This window comes from Charadrius vociferus, unplaced genomic scaffold, assembly GCF_000708025.1.
Source record: "Charadrius vociferus isolate BGI_N301 unplaced genomic scaffold, ASM70802v2 scaffold760, whole genome shotgun sequence".
Lineage (NCBI taxonomy): Eukaryota > Metazoa > Chordata > Aves > Charadriiformes > Charadriidae > Charadrius > Charadrius vociferus.
In genome coordinates, this window is record NW_009647322.1 from 650,845 (window position 1) to 671,480 (window position 20,636).

The window sequence follows — 20,636 nt, forward strand, 5'->3', positions numbered from 1 at the left end:
TGTTATAAGGCACTGGAGGAGGTCTCCGTGGCAGAGGAGATCTGGAAAAGCTTCGCACAGATTGCACAATGCTGTCTGGTCCCTCTATGCTATACACGTGCACAGTTAGGGTACCCGGGGTGTTAGGACATCCGGGAGCTGTGTGCACATCCAAGGATATTACTGTGTATTGCAGCGGGACAGGGAGTGAGTGGTCCCTAAAATACCCAGATCCAAGAGCAAGAATCCTAACATTACTGTCTGCTTGCTATGGTCCATGGCCAACATCAGCTTTCAGGTATGCCAGGTGGGCAGAGGCTGTCACTGGCTTCTGCCTCCCAGGGGGACAGTGTGAGGGTACCACAACAGACCCCAGGGCTCACCCAGGCACCTTGAAGTCCTTATGGCAGAGCCCAAAAGGAATATGCCTGAGAGCTGGCTTGCTTCTCGGTCGGTTTTAATTGCATAGCCTGGCACGGAAAGGAAATGTGAAGAAATGCTCTGAAATATCCGCATGACTTCAGCGGAGGATGACAAGAGAAAGTGGAGTTATGAATGTCATATTAATTTCAGCTCGCACTGACGTGTTTACTTGTGGTAGAGGCCTTACATCAGCGCAGTATTTTGAAATCAAGTGCTGCAACACCTGTAGGCGAAATGAAGTAATTTAAGGGCAAAACCACAGTCTTATCTCAAAAGTACCTTGCTTGGGTGGCTGTGACAAGGATAAGCCTGAATCTTAATGCTGTTTTTCAGTTCTCCCTAACCAGAAAGTCTCAAACGCTTCAGCAGCGCATACTGCATTAAGATAAATTTCTGGGCCTGGGGAACTTGTCTAATTATTATTTTGTGTGCAAAATGCAGCCCACTGAAGAATTCCAAATCCTTGCTAGGAAACGTGGTTCTCTCACACGGGACTCAGCACCAGCTCCTCCCTCCTCGCTTCCCCCCTGAGCACAAACATTTCTAAAGCCTCAAGACAGAATAACAACGCTTTTGAAAGCTCCTGCTTCTACGGTGTTCACTGACAAGAAATCCTACCTGATTCCCCAGCAGCTAACTCGGCACTGCAAGCATCAGTGGGATGTTACCCCCCTTACCCCTGGGAAGCCATGAAAGAGGTTAAAGGACCTTCCCAAGGAAAGGACCTGGATGGAGCCTCCTGTCTGCTAAACCGAGTGCTTCCCTACAGGCCTACAAGGGGAAAATGTGTGAACCCCTAAAACAATAAGGATGGACGTTAGTGCAACCTTATGCCCTACTTGGAAGGACATCCCCTGTCTGTCTTCTTGAGCAATGGGATTAGCTCCTCAGCGGGTGAAAGCCTTGGTCCAGCTGAGCTGCACCACCAAGGCAGGACAAAAGCTATCAAAAGAGTCTGCTTCCCAAGGTGCATGGTCCATGCTGTGTGTGGCCATACACTTTGATGTGCTCCAAATTCCAGCTATGATGCTCTTGCTGCTCTTTCTGGGGGCTCTTTCAAGAGCTTATGTTGCAAACGTCTGTCTTTATTGTCTTTCCCAATTCAAAAAAGGCGACACAGATTTACATGCTCTGCTCCACATGCTCCAAGGGGGCCCAGGCCACCCTGGAGCTGCCTAGCGTTTGTGGAAACTCTCAATGATGTCCTTCTTTCCCTCCCCCTGATTCTTCAGTCCGAGACAGGGGAATGGGACATCTCCGGACAACAGGAGGCTTTTCCCCAGAGCTGTCTCCCAGGTGTTGCCAGAGCGGGGCCCTGTGGACCTGGGGTCTCCTCCGTGCCAGAGACCTGTGTATCCTCTCTTGGCAGGATGGGACAGGCTCATTGGAGCAGCATTCACCCACTTGCTCATAGACCCCGTTAGAGACACGTGCACCATGAGAATGTGGTGATAGCTCTCGGGGGAGAGCCGGTGAGCGCTTTTTCTGTAATAAAGTGGTTCTTTTAATAACATAACTAGAGCAGTGTTCTCCAGGCAGCCTGGGGTGGTTTGCTTGTTTGTTTTTCTTATATAAGTTGAAATTTATTTCAACTTCAGGATTTTAATTTTCCTTGCCCTGCAGCATTTACAGCTAAATGCAAGAGAGGAAGGATGAACCTGAGCATGGGACTCCGGCTTGAAGATGTTCAGGCCTACCAGTGAGCCACAAAACATGGGCGTTTGGTCTAAGTGGGACACTGACACAGCTCCCGTACCCTAATGAACATCTCTGAGGACTATTTTATCCTAAATATGTCCTCCTTCCATCCTCCTCCTCCTCCCTCCAGTCCCCCTCCCTCCAGACCCCTCGCTACTTTCCTGTCCTCCTGCAGAGCTTTAGTGAGAGGCGTACAACACACGTGAGACAAAGCTACCGTAGCTATTTCTACCTTGCATAGTCAAAGACCTTGTTGAATGTAAGCTACCTGCAGCAACCTATGGGGAAAGAAGCCCTTCTTTCACCCATCTTTAGGGCATCCCACAACCTGAAGCCATGTGTGTGGAGCAGCATCGTTTCCCCCTGTTCAGAGCCAAACCATGGAGGCCCTTAATGAGGTGCAGCAGCACCCTACATCCCCTTAGGGCAATGGATGCTTTTATCTTGAGGTCGCCATTAGCTCAGCCGAATGTCAGTCGGAGACTGGTGTTTGATACGTAGACCAAGGGCAGTGTCTTTGCAGTCACCGAAAGCAGCATGTTCTCTCCTGTGAGGACAGGCTGAGAGAGTTGGGGTTGTTCAGTCTGGAGATGAGAAGGCTCTGGGGAGACCTTACTGCGACCTTCCAGTACCTAAAGGGGGCCTACAGGAGAGCTGGGGAAGGACTTTTTACAAGGGCATATAGTGATAGGACAAGGAGGAATGGCTTCAAACTGAAAGAATTAGATATAAGGAAGAATTTTTTCACTTTGAGGGTGGTAAGGCACTGGAACAGGTTGCCCAGAGAAGTTGTGGAAGCTCCATCCCTGGAGGTGTTCAAGGCCAGGCTGGATGGGGGCTTTGAGCAACCTGGTCTACTGGGAGGTGTCCCTGCCTATGGCAGGGGGGGGGAACTCAATGGTCTTCAAGGTCCCTTTCAACCTAAACCATTCTATGATTTATTTTCACATTTAATAATGCTTGTTTAGTCTACAATATGTGCTCTAGGTTGTGCACATCATCTTGAAAAAAATAATTTAATAGAGGAATTAATTCTTGAAAGATTGTTTATTCAGATGGCCTTGATTTTTTTTGTTAACGTTGGGGTTGTTCAGTCTGGAGATGAGAAGGCTCTGGGGAGACCTTACTGCGACCTTCCAGTACCTAAAGGGGGCCTACAGGAGAGCTGGGGAAGGACTTTTTACAAGGGCATATAGTGATAGGACAAGGAGGAATGGCTTCAAACTGAAAGAATTAGATATAAGGAAGAATTTTTTCACTTTGAGGGTGGTAAGGCACTGGAACAGGTTGCCCAGAGAAGTTGTGGAAGCTCCATCCCTGGAGGTGTTCAAGGCCAGGCTGGATGGGGGCTTTGAGCAACCTGGTCTACTGGGAGGTGTCCCTGCCTATGGCAGGGGGGGTGGAACTCGATGATCTTCAACGTCTCTTCCAACCTAAACCATTCTATCATTCTATGGACTTGTAAGGACTACAGCTCATCAAGTTCCTGGGTTTATATCAAGTGGCTTAAGATGCTCTGCAACAGCTACAAAGTGTGAGGTGCCAGGGTGACCTGAGTAGTTTTACATGGATTTTTAACACCATGGGAAACCAATGTGGTCATAGTCTGCTTCGTGGCTGATTCACCTCTCTGCACTGTAAATAAAGACTAATTCACTTGCAACCTGTGGAATGAAACCAGCAGGAGAGCTAAGGCTTTTTTCTTTACGGAGGTGTGCTGGGCTTGGCTAGGATAGAGTTAATTTTCTTTGTAGCAGCTCTTGTGGTGTTTTATATTTTTGTCCAAAACAATGCTGATAATACACTTTTATAGCTGTGGCTGAGCAGTGTTTGCACAGTGTTGGGACCTTCTCTGTTTGTCACTCTGCTCCCCAGTGAACAGATTGGGGGTGCGCAAAAGGCTGGAAGGGGACACAACCGGGCAGATGACCCAAACCGACCAAAGGGATATTCCATGCCATATAACATCATGCTCAACAATAAGAAGGGAGAGGAGGGGATTTTAGTGGGGTTAGCCACCTTTTGCTCAGGAACTGGCTGGACGTAGGTCTGCCCATGGGAGGTGATGCATGAGGTTTGCATCACCTCTTTTGTTTGCTTGGTCTCTTCTACTTCTCCTTCGCTTATTGAACAATAACTTTTTTTTTTTTTTATCTTGACCCCCAATTTTTCTTGCTTTTGCTCTTCCTTTCCTCTTCCTCTGTCTCACTGGGGGTTGGGGGGCAAGTGAGTGAGAGGCTGTGTGGTGCTTAGCAGCCCACCAGGGTTAACCCACAACAGGAGGCCACTCTATAAAAAAGGGGTGCATCTGTCTGTTTTTAGCAGGCAGAAGGGTTACACTGAGGGAGGTTTCTGCATCACTTCTGGTTTTCACAAGAACAATGAGAGACTAAAGCACATAACATCATTTTTATAAGGTTTTATTTAGCTAACTTAGTGTGGAAGAATAGCAAAGAAGAAAATTCTGTTTCAGGTGCCTTTTGGGGGACACAGTATTACCTGACACAATGTCCTGTTGGCATCCTCTTCTTCTGCAGGAACCGTGACACACTGGCTCACATGACTACACCCAAAGAAATGCTCTCCAATGTGGTGCAAGCTCTGCGATACCTGGACTCCCGTCTTCCAAACGGCAGCCATGTGATTTTAACAGGCTTGGTAGATGGCCGCTTTCTCTGGGATAACCTGCATGACAGATACCATCCTCTAGGTAAATATGAGATGCTGTGGGGTCCTCCTGGTTGTCTGCCTGCTCGCGTTGCTTTCTTTCCCTGAATAATTTATGAATCTATTGACAATTTCAAGCAAACCTGACAGAGTGGAGGAGATCTGAGAAATACGAGATAGATATTGGCTGTGCAGTAGAAGTAGGAGAGACAGCTTACCATCCACAGAGCAGGACAGGGCAGCGAGAGGGCAGACCCCTAACCTGCCTGGACTCTCCCAAGCCGGACCCTCCCAGCTCCAAACTAGGCTCAATACATGCCGTGGATGTGGAAACAAGCTCTCCTGCCTCAGCCTTGGGCCAAAATTGTGGCCAGCCTGCCTGCACTTCATCCTGGTTTTTGTTGCAGGTGGAGACATTTGGTGAACACCTCCCCTCACTGACTGGTGGATGTCTTGGTAAAACTGGATGTGGTCCAGGACAGAAGACTAAGTCAGGGGGTTGTGAAAGACTGATTAGATACTAGAGAAATAAATTTTCCACAAGCGCTGGATGCCTGCCACCTCCTACCCTACCTATGGGTGCAATGATTGAAAGCTTACACCATGTGTGGGCATGTTTGAGGGCATTCCCTCAGAGTGCAATTGCCGTAAGGTGCTTTCAGGCAGCATTTTCAGAGATTCAGAGGCTGCCTTTGAGAACTTGTCATTTCAGAGCACGCATGAAACTGTACGTCTGACCATCAACAGACCACTTGCTCCTTGGCTTTGTCCTGTGCCAAGCAGCAAGGAGGAAAATCATCACAGGGGGCTGCATTCATATGCAATGATGTGTGACATCCATCCTTGGCTAGTCCGACAGCTGTGCCTCTGCAGTCAGTGTGGAAACATTTCCTTGGGGATGTGGGAGGTTGTGGGGTGGGGAAGCTTGGAAGCTGGTTGCAGAACCCTTTGTAAGTTCATACCAACCCGCAGTGGATAAAGAATCTGAAATACTTTATGCAGGTAGCAAAGAAAGTTTTTATGCAAACAGCTGAAGTCAGTCCCTTGTTCTCCAGTCAAGAGTGTGTACAAGGAACCATCATGGACGTTCTGCTGCCAAATTTTAGACCAAAAGCATGTTCTTATTTGTATTTGGATAAAGGAATCTCTTTTGCATCCAAGCAAGTGGGAAGGTGTTGTCATCTTAGTTCCCATCAGTAAAGAGAGAAGCTAAATTACGTCATTAAAACAGTAGATTACATCTTCAGATGATTTTGGTAACCACTGGGTACTAGAGCTTTCAGCAGACTCTGTGCTGTGGTTTCTCTGAGGTTCCCCAGTCATTGCCAGTGGCCCATCAGCTTATGTGTTATCTACTACAGGTTGTTTTTACCCCTCAAAACAACTTGTTTCTTCCCAGGAAGTCCAAGTTCTCCATTTCTATTCCTGATACCTTGTTATATTTTTCTCTAAAAAGCACTATTCTACTACCAATGAAAACAGAAAAAAGAAAAGAAAAATCTTGTCCCTTTCAGGGCAAGGGCAGCCTGTGATAATTATTTTTTAGTCACATATGAACACATTTCTTTCCTTGAGTGCATGTTTATCACAGGGACGGTTCCTCTTCTGAATATCTAATTATCAGAGACAACACGTGGCATTTGTTGGCGCAAGCCGAATCAGGAGTGATTAGCTATAGGACCGGTTGGAAATTTTTCAGAGGGGCTCATTTGCCTCGGAGGGACCCAATTAATCCTAAGCAACGCGTTTTGCAGCAAGAGATCCCTTCTGCCAGATCCTCCGACAGGTTGTGAGCAGGTTTCCCCACTTGGCTGCCAGCCAGGCGTGACCAGACGTCGGTCTGGCTTTCTGCCCAATCCCCGTTCCCCCTGACAGCCCATCCCAGGGCCCGATGCTCTCAGGCTACATGGGTCTGGGACATCCCCAATATCCGGGAGTGACACTAGATCTTTGAGCTCCCCATCTTTTGCTCCTCGGGCAGCTGATATTGCTGCTGGGTGACGGGCAGCCATGAGACAGGCAGAAGTTGCATCTATATCATGGACCTGCTGTAAAGCAACCCGAGGAGACCGTTTCACTTGGGAGAGATCATACTTTGCAGTTTCTGAGACAGCAACAACAAAAATTGCTTATTGCAGTGCTCAACAAATAACGAAGCCTGATGGGATGATCAGTGCTCTACAAACTCAGAGAACTGAGTGGCTATTTAATTTCCATCTTGGTTATAGCTACCAAAGAAGCAAAAAGGTCAAGAAAATGGGTAATTTTCTTGGCAAGCCAGGCTATTGCGTAGTGCAATGAATTTTAGGGAACGTCAGCTGTGTGTTTGACTCGGTGCTTGAATTTGCTCACCCACACAAGCATATCCACTTCCCTCCATGACAGCAAAATTGGTCCTCCCTTTTAAGGCTAACCTCTCAGCGGTAAAAGGAGAACTCGGAGTATATAGAGACACCTTCAATCTTCCCTTCAGCTTTGCGACCCCTGCATTTGTTTGGCGGGTGAGAGACGCGTTAATGGATAAAATATCAGTCCTGCACTTCGGAGATTGGCGCAGGCTGTGATGACTAACCCCACGTGTGAGACAAATCACCCGTGAAAGGATGGAGATGGATGTGGGAGGAGTGAAAGCAGCTCTGCACGCTGTGGGGACACGGGCGCCTCAGTGGGAAAGATGCATCGGTGCCACCTCTGTTGTGCCCCAGCTCTGGTGGTGGGAGGGTAACCTGGGGGGGTGAGGGAGGATGCTGGGGCTTCTGGGATGCCTCTCCCCACTGAGGGGTCTAATGCATGGGAACTGCGAAATGAAGTTACGTTGGGCCACCAGGCACATGAAGTTTCCCTCTCTGTGCTTTGCAGGGCAGCTGAACAGGGACGTCACGTACAGTCAGCTTTATTCTTTCCTCGACTGCCTCCAGGTAAGGTCTCTCTGGCTGTAGCTTACGAGCCATCCCCCACTTCCCTCTTGGCCCGCTGCTAAATCCCCACTCCTGGTGCCTGCCCAGGTGAGCCCCTGCAGCGGCTGGCTGACTCCCAACGAGACCCTCAGGAATTTGACCTCAGAGGTAAGTCTCCACGAGGCTGCCTGGGATCACCCTCTTGCACAGACCCTCCTCCACTTTGCTCTGTCCCTGTGCCTGAGGATATAAGCCTAACATCTCAAAGGCAAGACATCAGCCCGCTTCTTTTCTTCAAAGGCGGGGAGAAGATGCGGAAACATCTGTCCCCATCCATTTGAACGCCTCTCAGGCTCTGGGAGAGAGCATGGTTAAGTTAAGGAATTTGTAAATGTGGTCCCTTTCCAACCTCTCAGCTGCCCAAACTTATTCACAAGGGGTGTGAGCTCCCTGAGACAAAACTGTTCAGGTTCATGTTCTTTAAGGTGAAAAATGTACCTAATGAAAAAGGAACAGCTTGTGAATCAAATCACTGTAGGTATGAAAAGCCTACAGCATCGATTTCACTGGCAGGGGGAGCAGGGTCCGAGAGCAAGAGCCTTACTCTGTCTTCGATTGGGATTTGTGCTAATCTTCCTCAGACACATTTCTGTGGACTTAATCGCCAGATGGTGTGACCAAGGACCATCCGGGCTCAGTGCAGGAATGGGAACAGGCAGAACAGAGATGTCTTAAAACTCACCCTAAAAATCTGGCTGCAGAAGTGAATGGCACATAATATCAGCCACTTACTCCCTTATGGTACAAACCAATTTTTAATCCCAGCACCCCCCCGCAGCCATGTAAAAGAGCCAGTAACCAAATATTGTCAAAGGTGTCATCTCCACGTATAGTTGTATTAATGTTTGCATTCACTAAACAAAAAATATGGCCTTAATTTCACCAAGGCTTAGATATGTATTTCATTTTATGCGCCGTCCCTCTTGACTTCAGAGGAAGCAATTAAGCACATTCCTAAATCTTTGCAGGATTGCAGCTTATACATTCGTACCAACAATACAGAGCATACAGCACACGTAACTTCTGTCCATGAACAATTCATATGTCTGCAGGGTATGAATTAATCTTCTTTCTGAGCCCCTGTCTGAAACTAATTGTCTATGTTATTATCCAAACTGCACAATTTAAATATTTAGGAGATCCTGATCTCTGTTACGGCTGTAGAAATCACACTGGATATATCAGTTAGGTAGACACTCAATGGAGGCAATTTACTCTGCTGAAAGTAAGAGCAGAATTTGGTCTGGCTAGATAAGCATTAGCATCCACAACACAGTAGCCCAAAGGATAACAGGAAAGGAGAAAGTTTTTCCTGTACAAAAAAATTCAGTTTTCTTTAAGAGGAATGGAAATGACTGGGCTGCCACTCATCAAAAGGCCTCCAAAACCGATAAACTCAGAATACTTGTATAGGCATAGAGACACTACTAAAAGATGTCTCCGGTAAAATAACCATATGCTGTATTAAACTTATTACATCAGCTGAGGCCTCAGTAGAACCTGCAATGTGAGCTGGGGAGCCCAAAGGCTGGTGGTGCTCAGGCAGGTCTCTGTGGGATGAAGAACCCCATTTCACCTCCTGCCCCCAGCTAAAAAGGGCAACATTAGCTTTCAAATTCCTGACCATGCAGCGGCGACAGAAGCTGAGTCCACACAAAGCCACGTGAGTAGCAATGAATCGTCATTAAATCGCTTGATTTTTGCAGAGAGCTTTACAACTTTCCAATGTCCTGAAAGAAATAGCGAGCTCTGAGAAATTTGCCAACTTTGATATTTTCTACATGGACTTCCCACTGAGACAAAGTAAGTTGCTTTTTTTCCTGTCTTTCTCACAAAGCATTTAGTCAAGCGCTGGGCTGCTAATAGGCTACTCATATTTTAGCTCTGTACTGGGAGAAGGGCAGCATAGGCAGCCAGCCTGCAGGCAGGGCTGGGGCCAAGGGAGGACACTTAATGTCATCTCCCGGCTTCCCTGGTTGGGATAACCATGGAATTCTGCCTAGACAAGATCCCACCACCAGCCTGGGGGCCACAGCTTTCCTGCTGGTGCTGGCTGATGGTAGCCACAACCCCGGTACACAACACACTGGCCATTTGCACTTGGGGGGTGCTGGTGGCGAGGCAACAGGGACAGCAGATGATCCTCTGCTAAAAATGCCACCTGCTTGTCCACTGCAGCTTCTCCGGTTGATGAATTAAAAAAGAAATCTCAAACCTACTTTGGTCCATAAGATTTGGGTTTATTTTTGACCATTGCTTTATAGCAGGTCATCTAGGCTGGAGATGGCATACCTGCAGTGGTGAAGGTGGTCTTTATGAGCTGTAGTGTCATCACTGCCAGGGCTTCCTATTGCCTCCTCTGGGATAACCAGTGCCTCAGGAAGGAGAACTTTTCTCAGCCAGTTTTCCTGCCTGAATAACACAGCCACCCTGTCTTAACTCACTGTTTTCAAAAGTAGAAGTGCCTCTCCCAGGAAAAACTGACTTCTTTCCTATGCTTCCTTAAGCACCTATATAATACTGTAACTTTTGACTTGAGGAGCTTACAAAACTTGTCCTTCTGTGATCTTAAGTGACATTAGGCAAGTGCATCACCTAAATCACTTCCTTCTGCCACTTACACTTAAAAAAATTTAAAAGAACCAGAATCTTTTCACTGTTACCATGAGCACAAGTGGACAGTGTTCTTGTGGGGCTGGGGGCAGACATCTGTCCCTGGATCCCCCTCAACTCCATTTCCCTCTCAAGATGTGCATGGGTCCACCTTCAGGCCTCACCCAGCATCAGCCCAGCTTTGCCACAAGGAGAAAGACACTCGCTCTTTCTTTTTAAAAAAAGGATCGGTATGAGGTGAAGGATTGAGTTGGGCAGCACGTTCAAGTAGTTAGATAGTGATGGGAAAGTAGGAAAAGAGCTTTTTCTTTGTACCCAGCCTGAACCTCCCGTGTTTCAACTTATGCCCATTGTCTCTCCCCCTCCCACTATGCACTACTGTGATGAGACTGGCCCCATCCTTATCGCCTCCCCATAGGCTCTTCCCCAGGGTGGACCATCATTGCCCCTCAGCCTCCCTTCACGGGGCAGGGGCTTCAGCCCTGGCCACGTGGGGGCCCTCCCCGATAGCATGATTTTTTATGTTCCAAAATTAGTACATAATAATTGGAAAAAAAAAAAACAAAACAAAACAAAACAACAAAACCAACTAATATGCATTTCCTTGGTTTTATATTCACATAGAGAGGTAGTTCCATGTTGGTCCTTCTTGAAAAATTTTGCCTGGGGCCTATATTTTAAATCCCAGCATGCAGACAGCTAAAACCAGAGCCATGAAGGGACAGAAGCACCCTGGCAATACTTCAAAGTGTACATCTCTAACACTTCTCACCATCAGCACCTGGCTGTCCTTGGAAGCACAAAGCTGCCGAGGCACCTAAGATTATTGAACAAAAAATAATCTCCTTTTGCAGCCAAATCCTATCAAAATTCACAAACTTGTTTTATCCTACATGACCCAATTCAGGAATCTGGTTTTGGGTCTCATACAGACCATACGGAAGAGGTAAAGAAGGGAAGATGGGAGAGGGAGCCTTTCTGTCCAAAACTATCTCAGAGAGGTGGGCTCCACTGTCAAGTTCGATATTGTACCACAGAGTTTCAGGATGTCCAAGTCTCTCTGTGGCTTTTGCCTCTACTACTTAATATTTAACAAGTCATTAGGATTTGGAACAAATTACCTGCTGGGTAGGGAAATTACTTTAATAAGTTAAATGACTAACTTTAGGTAATTTATTTGCTTTCACGAAAAGAAACATCTTAATATAATTTGCTGTTCTTGATTACATCGCGTTAAATAAATGAGGTAAACAAAATCACATATGCACATACAAACAGCAGCTCTGAAAGACACTTTGCAAAGTTTCCTGCAGCCCTGGAGCCAACGATTCGAGCTTGCCATCAGGAAAGCTGTCAGTTCATGAGAGTGCTCAAAAGCCAGCTAAGGCTGCTGACCTACTTTTCTGGTCTCTTTCTGAAGCAAGCGAAAATCCTCCTCTAAACTCTGCAGACATCAAATATTTAGCTGTGGTTGCACACTGCAATGAGTACATTGATTTCAGGCTGGCCTGGGCATACACACATACACAGCAGCTCCCAGCTTTCTTGGAGTAAAATTTGAGTATACCAGCATTTATTCTAGATTTGGATGGACATTTGAGCTCAGATATTGCCTTTGACCGAAGAATTTAGTGGTTCCTTTAAGAAGCAGGGCAATAAATAGGGGGTAGGGTTCACTGTTTTAGCTTTTTCTTGATGTGGATGGGAACAAGCTCTGGTCTAGCCTAACCAGGTTTTTAAGTTGAACTCTGGACATACTCGGTGGCTATTTGCTCAACTGCTCTAGGTTTATTGGAGGTCAAGTATAATGGTCTAAATTCACCCATTTTGACATAAACCTTACTTATTTTACTTAATCCACTGCTATTTCTGGCAGTGGAAGAGCAGTCCCTTTAGAAAGTAAAACTCAACACACAGCCTGGTACTTAACGTATAACATCACATATGAGGAGTTAGGCAACCTCACTCTGTGCCTCTATATGTGCGCTCCACGGTGTAATCTGAGGTGAATACGTGTTGTGCCCAACGTACTGCAGATTCAAAACAAAGCTCCAAGCCCCGTGCCTTGAAACAGATTACTTTGGGTGTTGACTAAAGCACCTCAAGTGGGTTCCTATATTCAAAGCGGGAATATCGCCCTTCTGTGAATTCAAAGTTAGTAGGGGGATGCAGACATCAGTTTTTGACATAATAGTCAGGGTGCAAGCAACAGCGGTGAGCCTAGGTCAAAGCTGTGGTGCTCAAATAGAGAACATCTTCCTCCTGACAGAATGCCTGCATAATGCTATTAAGAATTCTTAATCTGTCATTATAAAAGAAATTATTGAATTTACAGTCTGTTAATGCCATATCCACTAGTCCCATGTTTGATCACTCCGCAGCCCTTTTGAAGAGGGAAAGCTTTTTACTTCTCTAATGGCTCTGGGGCTTACAGCACAGCATCATTTGCATCGAATGTCATGCTTATGTAATTCAAAAGGTTATTTTGTTGGAGTTGAAAGACCGCTCAGAAGAGAAGTAACTGAAAATGACAGTCTAGTCCTGCAGACATCAGCCCATGCGAATATTGTGTTCCCATCTCTTTCTCTAGAAAGCACTGTTTCCTTTATCTCCTTTTTTTTTTTTTCCACTGCTGAAGATGCAACTAAAATGGGACATGCAAAAATATTAAATCAGTATTAAATAATTTATAGCCTTACTTGCTACAGCATCCATCTTAGTTGGGAGGGAAAGTGAATTGTTTTACGATCATTTAAGTTCAAAGCGCTTCCTTGCATAAATATCGCAGAGAAAAAAAAAATTAAGAATAAAGGCTTAAACACTGCCCTGAGGAGAGAGGATTGTACACAATATTGGCTCTGACAACTTTATATGAATTATGATAATCTTCATGCAGAGCCGTCGTGTGCTTAAAAACACCGGCGGCGCTGCCAGGAATTGGGGGGATACATCTCCAGGTGGGTGCCTACGCACTCCCCGGTGATAACCCCTCCGCTTACGTTGTTCTTCGCAGCGGCGGAGGAGTGGCGCAAGATGGGAGGCGAGCCCTGGCAGCTGATCGAACCCGTCGATGGCTTCCACCCCAGCCAGGTAAAAACCCAGCCCTTGGCGGTGGGTGGGATGCCAGCGCCCACCACTGCCTGGGGCACCCACTAGGAGCACCGCGGGGATGGGGGTGTGGAGGATTTCTCTTTTAAAAGAGGTGATGGTCCCCATTTCAGCCAGCTGCGCTCTGCTCTAAACTCCTGCAAGGTCTTCTGCTGCTTGCTTTCACTCGTTGACCAGCACACTCCAGCCAAACAGGTCTTAAGCCACAAAACCAGACACTTGCCACGTGGGCTGGCTACCGGCCTGCTCAAACACACACGGGAGTTTTGGAGGATCAGGGCAGCGCTGCAGCACTGGGAAAATGCGAGGGGCCCCCTCCAGCCCTGTCCCTGCCCTGCAGCTTCCGAGGTCACGGGTTTCCCCATTGCAGCCTGGGACAAAGCTTTATTTTTGAAGCTATACGTTTAAATTGCTCTATGCTCTGTGGTTATGTAGTAAGAAAAGTTTTCTTCCGCTTGCTTGACCTCTAAGGACAGGTAGCAGGGGAAGGCTTACAGTCAGAAATAAATGAAAGGGAAGGAGAAGGAGCTGCTCCGCTGTAAGTCCTCGCTTGCGTTCGATAAGCTGGTGTGAGGTTGCCTGGCTCCCACCATATTCACGTCAAAGTAGTTTTTTCTAACTCTGTAAAACGCGTGGGGAGAGCATGTTCTGTAATCAGCCACAAACAAAGCCTATTGGTTTCCTGTACACCAGCTTCAGATTTCAAACACGTACGCAAAGCAAAGCAGCAGCGTGTCTTCCCCATACCGCCCTGAGAAATGCTGCGTGTGAGCTGAAATCCCGCATGCAGCCTGTAGCAGCAATGGCTCACACCGCTGGGTACAGCCTGGCTGGGGGTCTCCCGCCAGCCACTAAGTCACCACAGGGTGGTGGGCAGGTCCCGAAAACAAAGGCCACTCCGGTTTGCCACGCTTTGCAATCTTGACTCTTCAGCTCAAGAATTAGGCTGGGCTGAATTACGAGGGGACAAATTGCGGGCGGTAGGAGAGATGGAGAGGGACAGCAAGAACAGAGCTGGTTTTCCCCTCTCTGGCAGCAGGGTCTGCACAGTGGCAGCAGCAGCTGCTCTCCATCCCCTATGTGTAGCAATGGGTCCAGAAGTTTCTTGCTACCTACCGCTACGAGGGAAATGTGCCCTCAAAGTGGCCAGCTCCACTCCCAACATCCCTGCCCTGCCCAGGGAGGAGGAGTGACCATCCTTGGTGATGTTTCTCCAGTGCATGATACCATGTGCCACGGCCATATTCTCTGTGCTGTGGTGAGAGCAGTTTGGAGAAAGCTGTCGGTGAGGGCACCACTGCCTTCCTCCATGCTTCTGGCTGTGCTCCCTCTTCCACCCTGGCACAACCGAGCTGCGCGAGCAAACCTCGCTGTGTCACCCAGCCAACAGCGCTGCTTGGCAGGTCCCCCTGCTCAAAAGCACAGGGTGAATTTCTGGACCAGCTTTATGATATGAGCTAACACCCCGTATATATTGACCCCCACACAGACCAAATAACCCAATGCGGTACTCTCACACTCTGGGAAAAAGGAGTCCCTGGGGAAGCGCTTCAACAGGAGCATGTTGGAAGCACTGATGGATTCCAACATTTCAGCAGCTTCTCCATTGACTGTACTGTCTGTTCAGCCAGTGAGGAATGGTGGGGGGAAGTCCAAAGCCAAAATACATGCTTTAGTTGCTATCTTTTACATCCACGGTGGTCAGCTGAAGGAATTAGGGGATCTTGCTTAGCGTTGCCAAGTCAAAAGAGCCTCATGTTTGAAGAGGGACTCCTCCACAGCAGAAATTCCTGCCTGGCTACCACCCCATACCAGGAGATAGCTGCATGAAAAGTGTGAGCTCTCAGCCTGGAGACATGGAGAAAGCGCGTCTAGATTTTTTTGCTGCAGACCTTTTGCAAGGAAGCAATTAGAGAAAACTTGGCAAATGAAACGAGAGTGAAAACAGTGATGAAACGAACCCCGTTCCCAACCCTGCCATCTGGGGAAACTGTGCAATTCGAGGAGCCTGGAGTGAAGAAGAAAAGGTCTTTGCGTTATTTTTATGCCTTACCCCGAGGCTGGCCTCAGGCTTCCGATAACCCCCAGCAACAGGCCACCGAGGGAGCCAAGCTCACCAGATCGCAGCTTTTTGTCCAGGCTCTTGCCCACATCCCATATCCCAGCAGCAGCTGAAAGGTAGCACAGAGCCGAAGGCGGCAAATATTTATCTTAAAGGGATCCTGCCTAAGCCAAAAGAAAATTACAAAAGGGCACTGAAGGGCAGCTGCAAACCTACATGCAGCCCCCGGAGCGCCGAGCTGCAGGATCTGGCAAAGCGCTGCCATATTTCACTCCCTCGGGACCTGGCATCCTGCAGCGGTTATGATCTCCCCCTCCTGCTGTTAGGATGACGGTAATGCTTTTATAGGTACATTTTCCCTTACAGTCAAGGTGCCAGCTGTAGATATGCCTCACTTCGAGTGAGTTATTGCCCTTCTAGGATTTATTAATTAGCCTTATCCAAACATCCACCACTTTAAATCCATTTTTCTTTTCCTGCTAGTATACAGAAGTCTGTTATCAACATACCACTATTTGGACTGAGACATAGCACTCTGCTCTGAAAAAGTGGCTCTCTTAATAAAAAGAAGGGGAAGTGTGAGCAGAGAGTGCTATTTAAGAGGACGCTTGAGAGAGATGATAAACAATTCACTCACTCCTCATAGTAGCTTTATTTGAAGTTTTACTTTCTACCAACATGAATGCCTCCGGCCAGGTACAGCTTTTGTACCACGTAGACCTGCCTGGTGGGAGACGACTGATGCCATGCAGCTCGTCAAGCGAATGAGGGCTCTTACTTTGACCTCCGCAGCTATTCCCCACGCCTCACATGCAGCTTGACTAATAAACATGATGGATAAGACCTAGCCTGGGCATTTCTACTGGATTTTCTCTCTGAAGATCTCAAAGCACTTGACAAATATTCACAATTGTTTTCTAATTTAGCGGCACCCCAAGGAAAGCATAAACATTTTAACTCTTGTCTTCGGATACAGAGAAACTTTGGAGTTTGGGGTACAAGAAACTGCAGTGCTCCTCTCTGGAAGGGGACCGCGATCCCTAGTTGTTATGATACAGCAGTGGGCAGGATAAGCTGGTGCCTGCCCCTGGATTTCACCTGCTCCTTATCTGCTGTCTCTTTCATTAAAAAAAATCCCAAACAAACTAACCTGCTGGTATAAACACGGCAGAAGCAAGTGTCAGCATGGATATCCCGTAGTCCAGTGGTCCAGCTATGCAGGAAGGACGTGGAAGGGAACTGAACCTCCCTGAGACTTGCGTATTTAGCACTGCAAGGAGAAGGAAAAGAAAAAAGTAAAAAGGCAAAACTCCCCTTGTCCCGTTAGAGCTATTCTGTTTTTTCATGCATTGGGAAAAGGCTAGGTTAGGACACTCAGGCAGGAAAAACTATCCCCCATAGTCACCACTCCAGGCAGTATTTTATATTTAAAAAACCCTTGAAAAAAGGGATAAACACCGAGTGCTCATTTGTTTAGCCAAGCCCAGAAGTACCTTTCCTTACTGCAAGTTTCTTGGGGGGGGTGGGAAGAGGGTTCCCTTGCACGTTTTTAATAAGCTGCAAAACAGAAGGCTGCAAACAAGACACATTGCTGGCATCACTCCATTCCTCTTAAGTTTCAAAGCTAAAATTGGGCTCCGTGAGGTTTTTTTTTTTCCAAAACACCCAGTTCAGGCTGTAGGTGGAGGAAATTCACACCATTTACTTTTGACACCTAAAAGCAAAGTGCATCACTTGGTCCTCTGCAGTTCCCTCTAGAGCTGTCACTGAGACACTGTACCCCAAAGTCCGGCTTGAAAGAAATCTGACTTTCTCTTCCTGTTGACTGTGGTGGAAGCCCAGGGACTTTTTTTCCGGCACCTCTCCCTTACTATGAAATCTCACTGCAAACCGTTCAGAGTGCCAGATGGCTTCAAGGACATTACTTCTCTTTAGAACAGCTGATTGCTTTGTTTGAATGACAGGGCCATGCATTTCAACTGGATCCAGAATAAACGGCCTTATTTCTTGCTTTTATGAAGTTACCAGGGAGAATGAGAAAGCCCTGAGCATCACACACAAGAACCTGAGCCGCTTGGAAGATTCTTAATGATTATGTACAGTCAGGGAAACACAGCTTGAGCACGATTAGAGTCTCCCTTTTCTCTTTCCTTAAGAGGCAACAAAGCACATTCCAGCCAGAAAAAAAAAATAAAAAGAAGGAGAAAAAGCTGAAGTGACACATACCAGATGAGTTGGGTATTTACACTTTGCCAGAGGCACACCCATCGCCAGGTTGGTGCAAAAGGAGGGAACAGATAGCCACAAGCTGCTGAAATAACACAGCCACCTCCCAGTCACAGTCCCCCAGGGCTCTATGGGGAATAGGTAGTATTTCAATGAAAATATTGCTCAGGGGTTGTTGTCCTCACAAAAAGTTAATTGCAAAAAACTGTATGAATTGTAGCGGGTCTCGAAGTACAAGGGCTATGGAATTTAGAAAAGACCTACAAGAAAAGTGATTTCTAGAATCATGAACCCTTCTCTGTGCCACACTACTCATCCAGAGTAAATTACCAAAACTAGGACCACATGAAATGATGTCTGAGCAGGACCTACATAGTTTAGGACACTCTAAGCACATACACCTTAAATTCTAGTCAACAGTAGTCTGAACTCTGTAGAGCACACTTCCAGGGACACTTCTGCAGAAGGTGCACCATGCAAAGATAGTAGGGTTTTTTTAGACAAACAAAAAACAAACTCTGCTAAAAAAAAACCATATGGAATGCTTAGGGACTCGTATAGAAGGTCTGGAGATGATCATGCCAGAATGGATACCACTCTGACAGAGACAGGTCTCAGCCTTCTGGCAAGCATAGGGTGTCCCAGAAGAACCATGTTTTGTCACATTAGAAATTTTGACCAGGAGAAAACACCCTGTTGCACAGTCTCCCCAACCCTCTCCATTAGCTTAATGAGACCTTGAGTGGCCAGAGTCTAAGAGCTTCCGCCCCACAAATGTGTCTCTTTGTACATGAACCCCAAATAAAAGAAAGTTTTTGTCTCCCGGTCCATCATTACAGTTTCTTTCAAAAGCACAGGATTTAAAAGGAAGCGCATAAAAATTCCCCAAATGCTCCAGACTGTTCCCAAACAACAGTATTCAAACAGTTTGATTCCATAAACCCATCTTGGCCCTCAAAAAAAAAAAAAAAAGGCTTTGTTAGCCTTTTTTAAACTTCATAATTACAATCAATGTCAGAGTGAGTTTTAGGGCTGAAAGTAAAGTTACCATATAAGCAAAATACTATTGTAGGTCATAATAAGTGTGAAAACTCAGTTAAAAGAGAATCAGGCTTCTGAAAGGGGAAGAAGTCTCTTCCCCTTTCTGCTACTCTTGATGTTTTCCACCCAGGCAATACAGCAGATATACAAATTTTCTTTGGTGTATAAATTGTAGGGCAAAAACCTCTAGAAAAGCTGGAGTGGTTCTGTTATCGAGGAGAAAAGCTATTTTACCACTTCGGCGGGTCTCACGGAAAAAAGCTCTGAAGACAATCAGCAGCAGGGACAAACTTAGAGCATGAGAGCTGGGTGGTTTTGAACCCAGATATAATTTGGCCTCTTTTTCCTCAGCACCTGTGGTTTCCTTACAGGATAGTGGAGACAATATTTATTAGAAGTATCAGAGGCATTTAGGAGCATGGATTCCTTTGGACTTGCAAGAGTTTTATGCATTATATCCAAGAGGTGCTTTGAAATACTTTCAAAATATTTTTTTTTTTGGGGGGTGGAGGGAGAACCAAAACATCAAACTCTAGGGCTTTTGAGTAAAAGTTTATGGACCAGACATCATAGGCATGGTTGGAGACTATTATTAGACCAAAAGATGGGCAAGGGAGATGCAGATATATGGTTCTCACCTTATTTTTACTGTTCAGAAGGATTTTTCCCCATTCAAGAAGCTGGAGTGGGGTATTTTTTTTTGGTTAGAGGTTACGGTCCATCACGTGGCTACATAGGGGACTCTTCTTTCTGGTGGGGTCTCCTAAGTGCTGGCATGAAACAGCTCCGTTATACAGGCACAAGAAATCAGTAACATTTGTGCTGTTTGCAGATTGCGGCAGCCCTTGGAACAAGCATTACCTGGCAGAAGGTGCTGCATGAATGGCCTCAAGTGCTTGGAAAGGAGAATCCGTTCAACGACCAGATTGAAGCTATCTTCAAAGATCAAGGTGGACACTGACTTCCAAAATGCCGGAGACCTGGCGTGGTTTACGGTGATGCTTCCCGGTGCATTCCACGGAACAAGATGATTAAAGACACACATACACACACAAAAAGGGGGAGGGCAAGTTATCAGAGCCAGTAGCAGTGGACATAACCCAACAGCGTTCTTTCCACTCTGTATCTCACCAGCACAGGTAGGCTATGCTTTTTCTGTGGAGCTACAAAAATAAAATAAAATAAAAAAAATAATCAAAGGATACCTGCCAGCTAGACCATTGATTGTACTGGTTTGTAAATCTGTATGATTTTTTTCTTCCACATATATAGCAAATTCCTAGCCTTGCTTCATATTTTTCTTTTTTCCCCTGCAGAACATTATTTCTAAACTTTCCATTTGTACCGTTTCAGCCGTTAAAATGATCCCAAAATGGGGGAGGGGGGGGAAGGGGGAGAAACCCCAAACTCATTATATTGCTGTAAGTTGTGTGTATGTAATTGCCCTAATTGTCAATACATTATTTAGCTGCTATTTGCTTATTAAAATGTGCCAGGAATAACAAGGCGCTAGAATTTCGGTTCGCCTGGCAGCATTAGTGCAGGGCTGACTGAGCACGGGTTCTCTCCCCCCTTTCCCCCTATTAATGAGACAGTAACTCGACAACCCTTCACGTATTTAAAACAGGTTGCTTTTTCAAGATTTTCAAGATACTCTTTTGCTCCCTAACAAATACCATAGAGCCAGTCCTGTACCTTTTACAGGCATGACCCAGAGAATCACTGAAGATACTGGGGAAGCCCTTACCTGCTCTACTTCATATAGACTAGAAGGTTGAGGGAATTACTCGTAGGTTTTTTTTTTTTTTTTCCCAGCAGCTTATCCAACGCTCTTAGCAAAATAAATAAAAAAGTATTACAAA

At 46.4% G+C, this 20,636-nt stretch overlaps 1 protein-coding gene across 1 annotated transcript in view; it reads left to right on the forward strand.

Moving 5' to 3' along the window:
• The window catches only part of AOAH (acyloxyacyl hydrolase (neutrophil)), an 85,807-nt gene extending 66,072 nt beyond the window's left edge, over positions 1 to 19,735 (forward strand). Inside the window, exons 17-22 of the mRNA XM_009880071.1 lie at positions 4,638 to 4,810; positions 7,627 to 7,685; positions 7,773 to 7,832; positions 9,431 to 9,527; positions 13,351 to 13,427; positions 19,607 to 19,735. Coding sequence (XP_009878373.1) covers positions 4,638 to 4,810; positions 7,627 to 7,685; positions 7,773 to 7,832; positions 9,431 to 9,527; positions 13,351 to 13,427; positions 19,607 to 19,735 — 595 coding nt within the window. The remainder of the gene's footprint in view (positions 1 to 4,637; positions 4,811 to 7,626; positions 7,686 to 7,772; positions 7,833 to 9,430; positions 9,528 to 13,350; positions 13,428 to 19,606) is intronic.
• Positions 19,736 to 20,636: the final 901 nt, after the last annotated feature.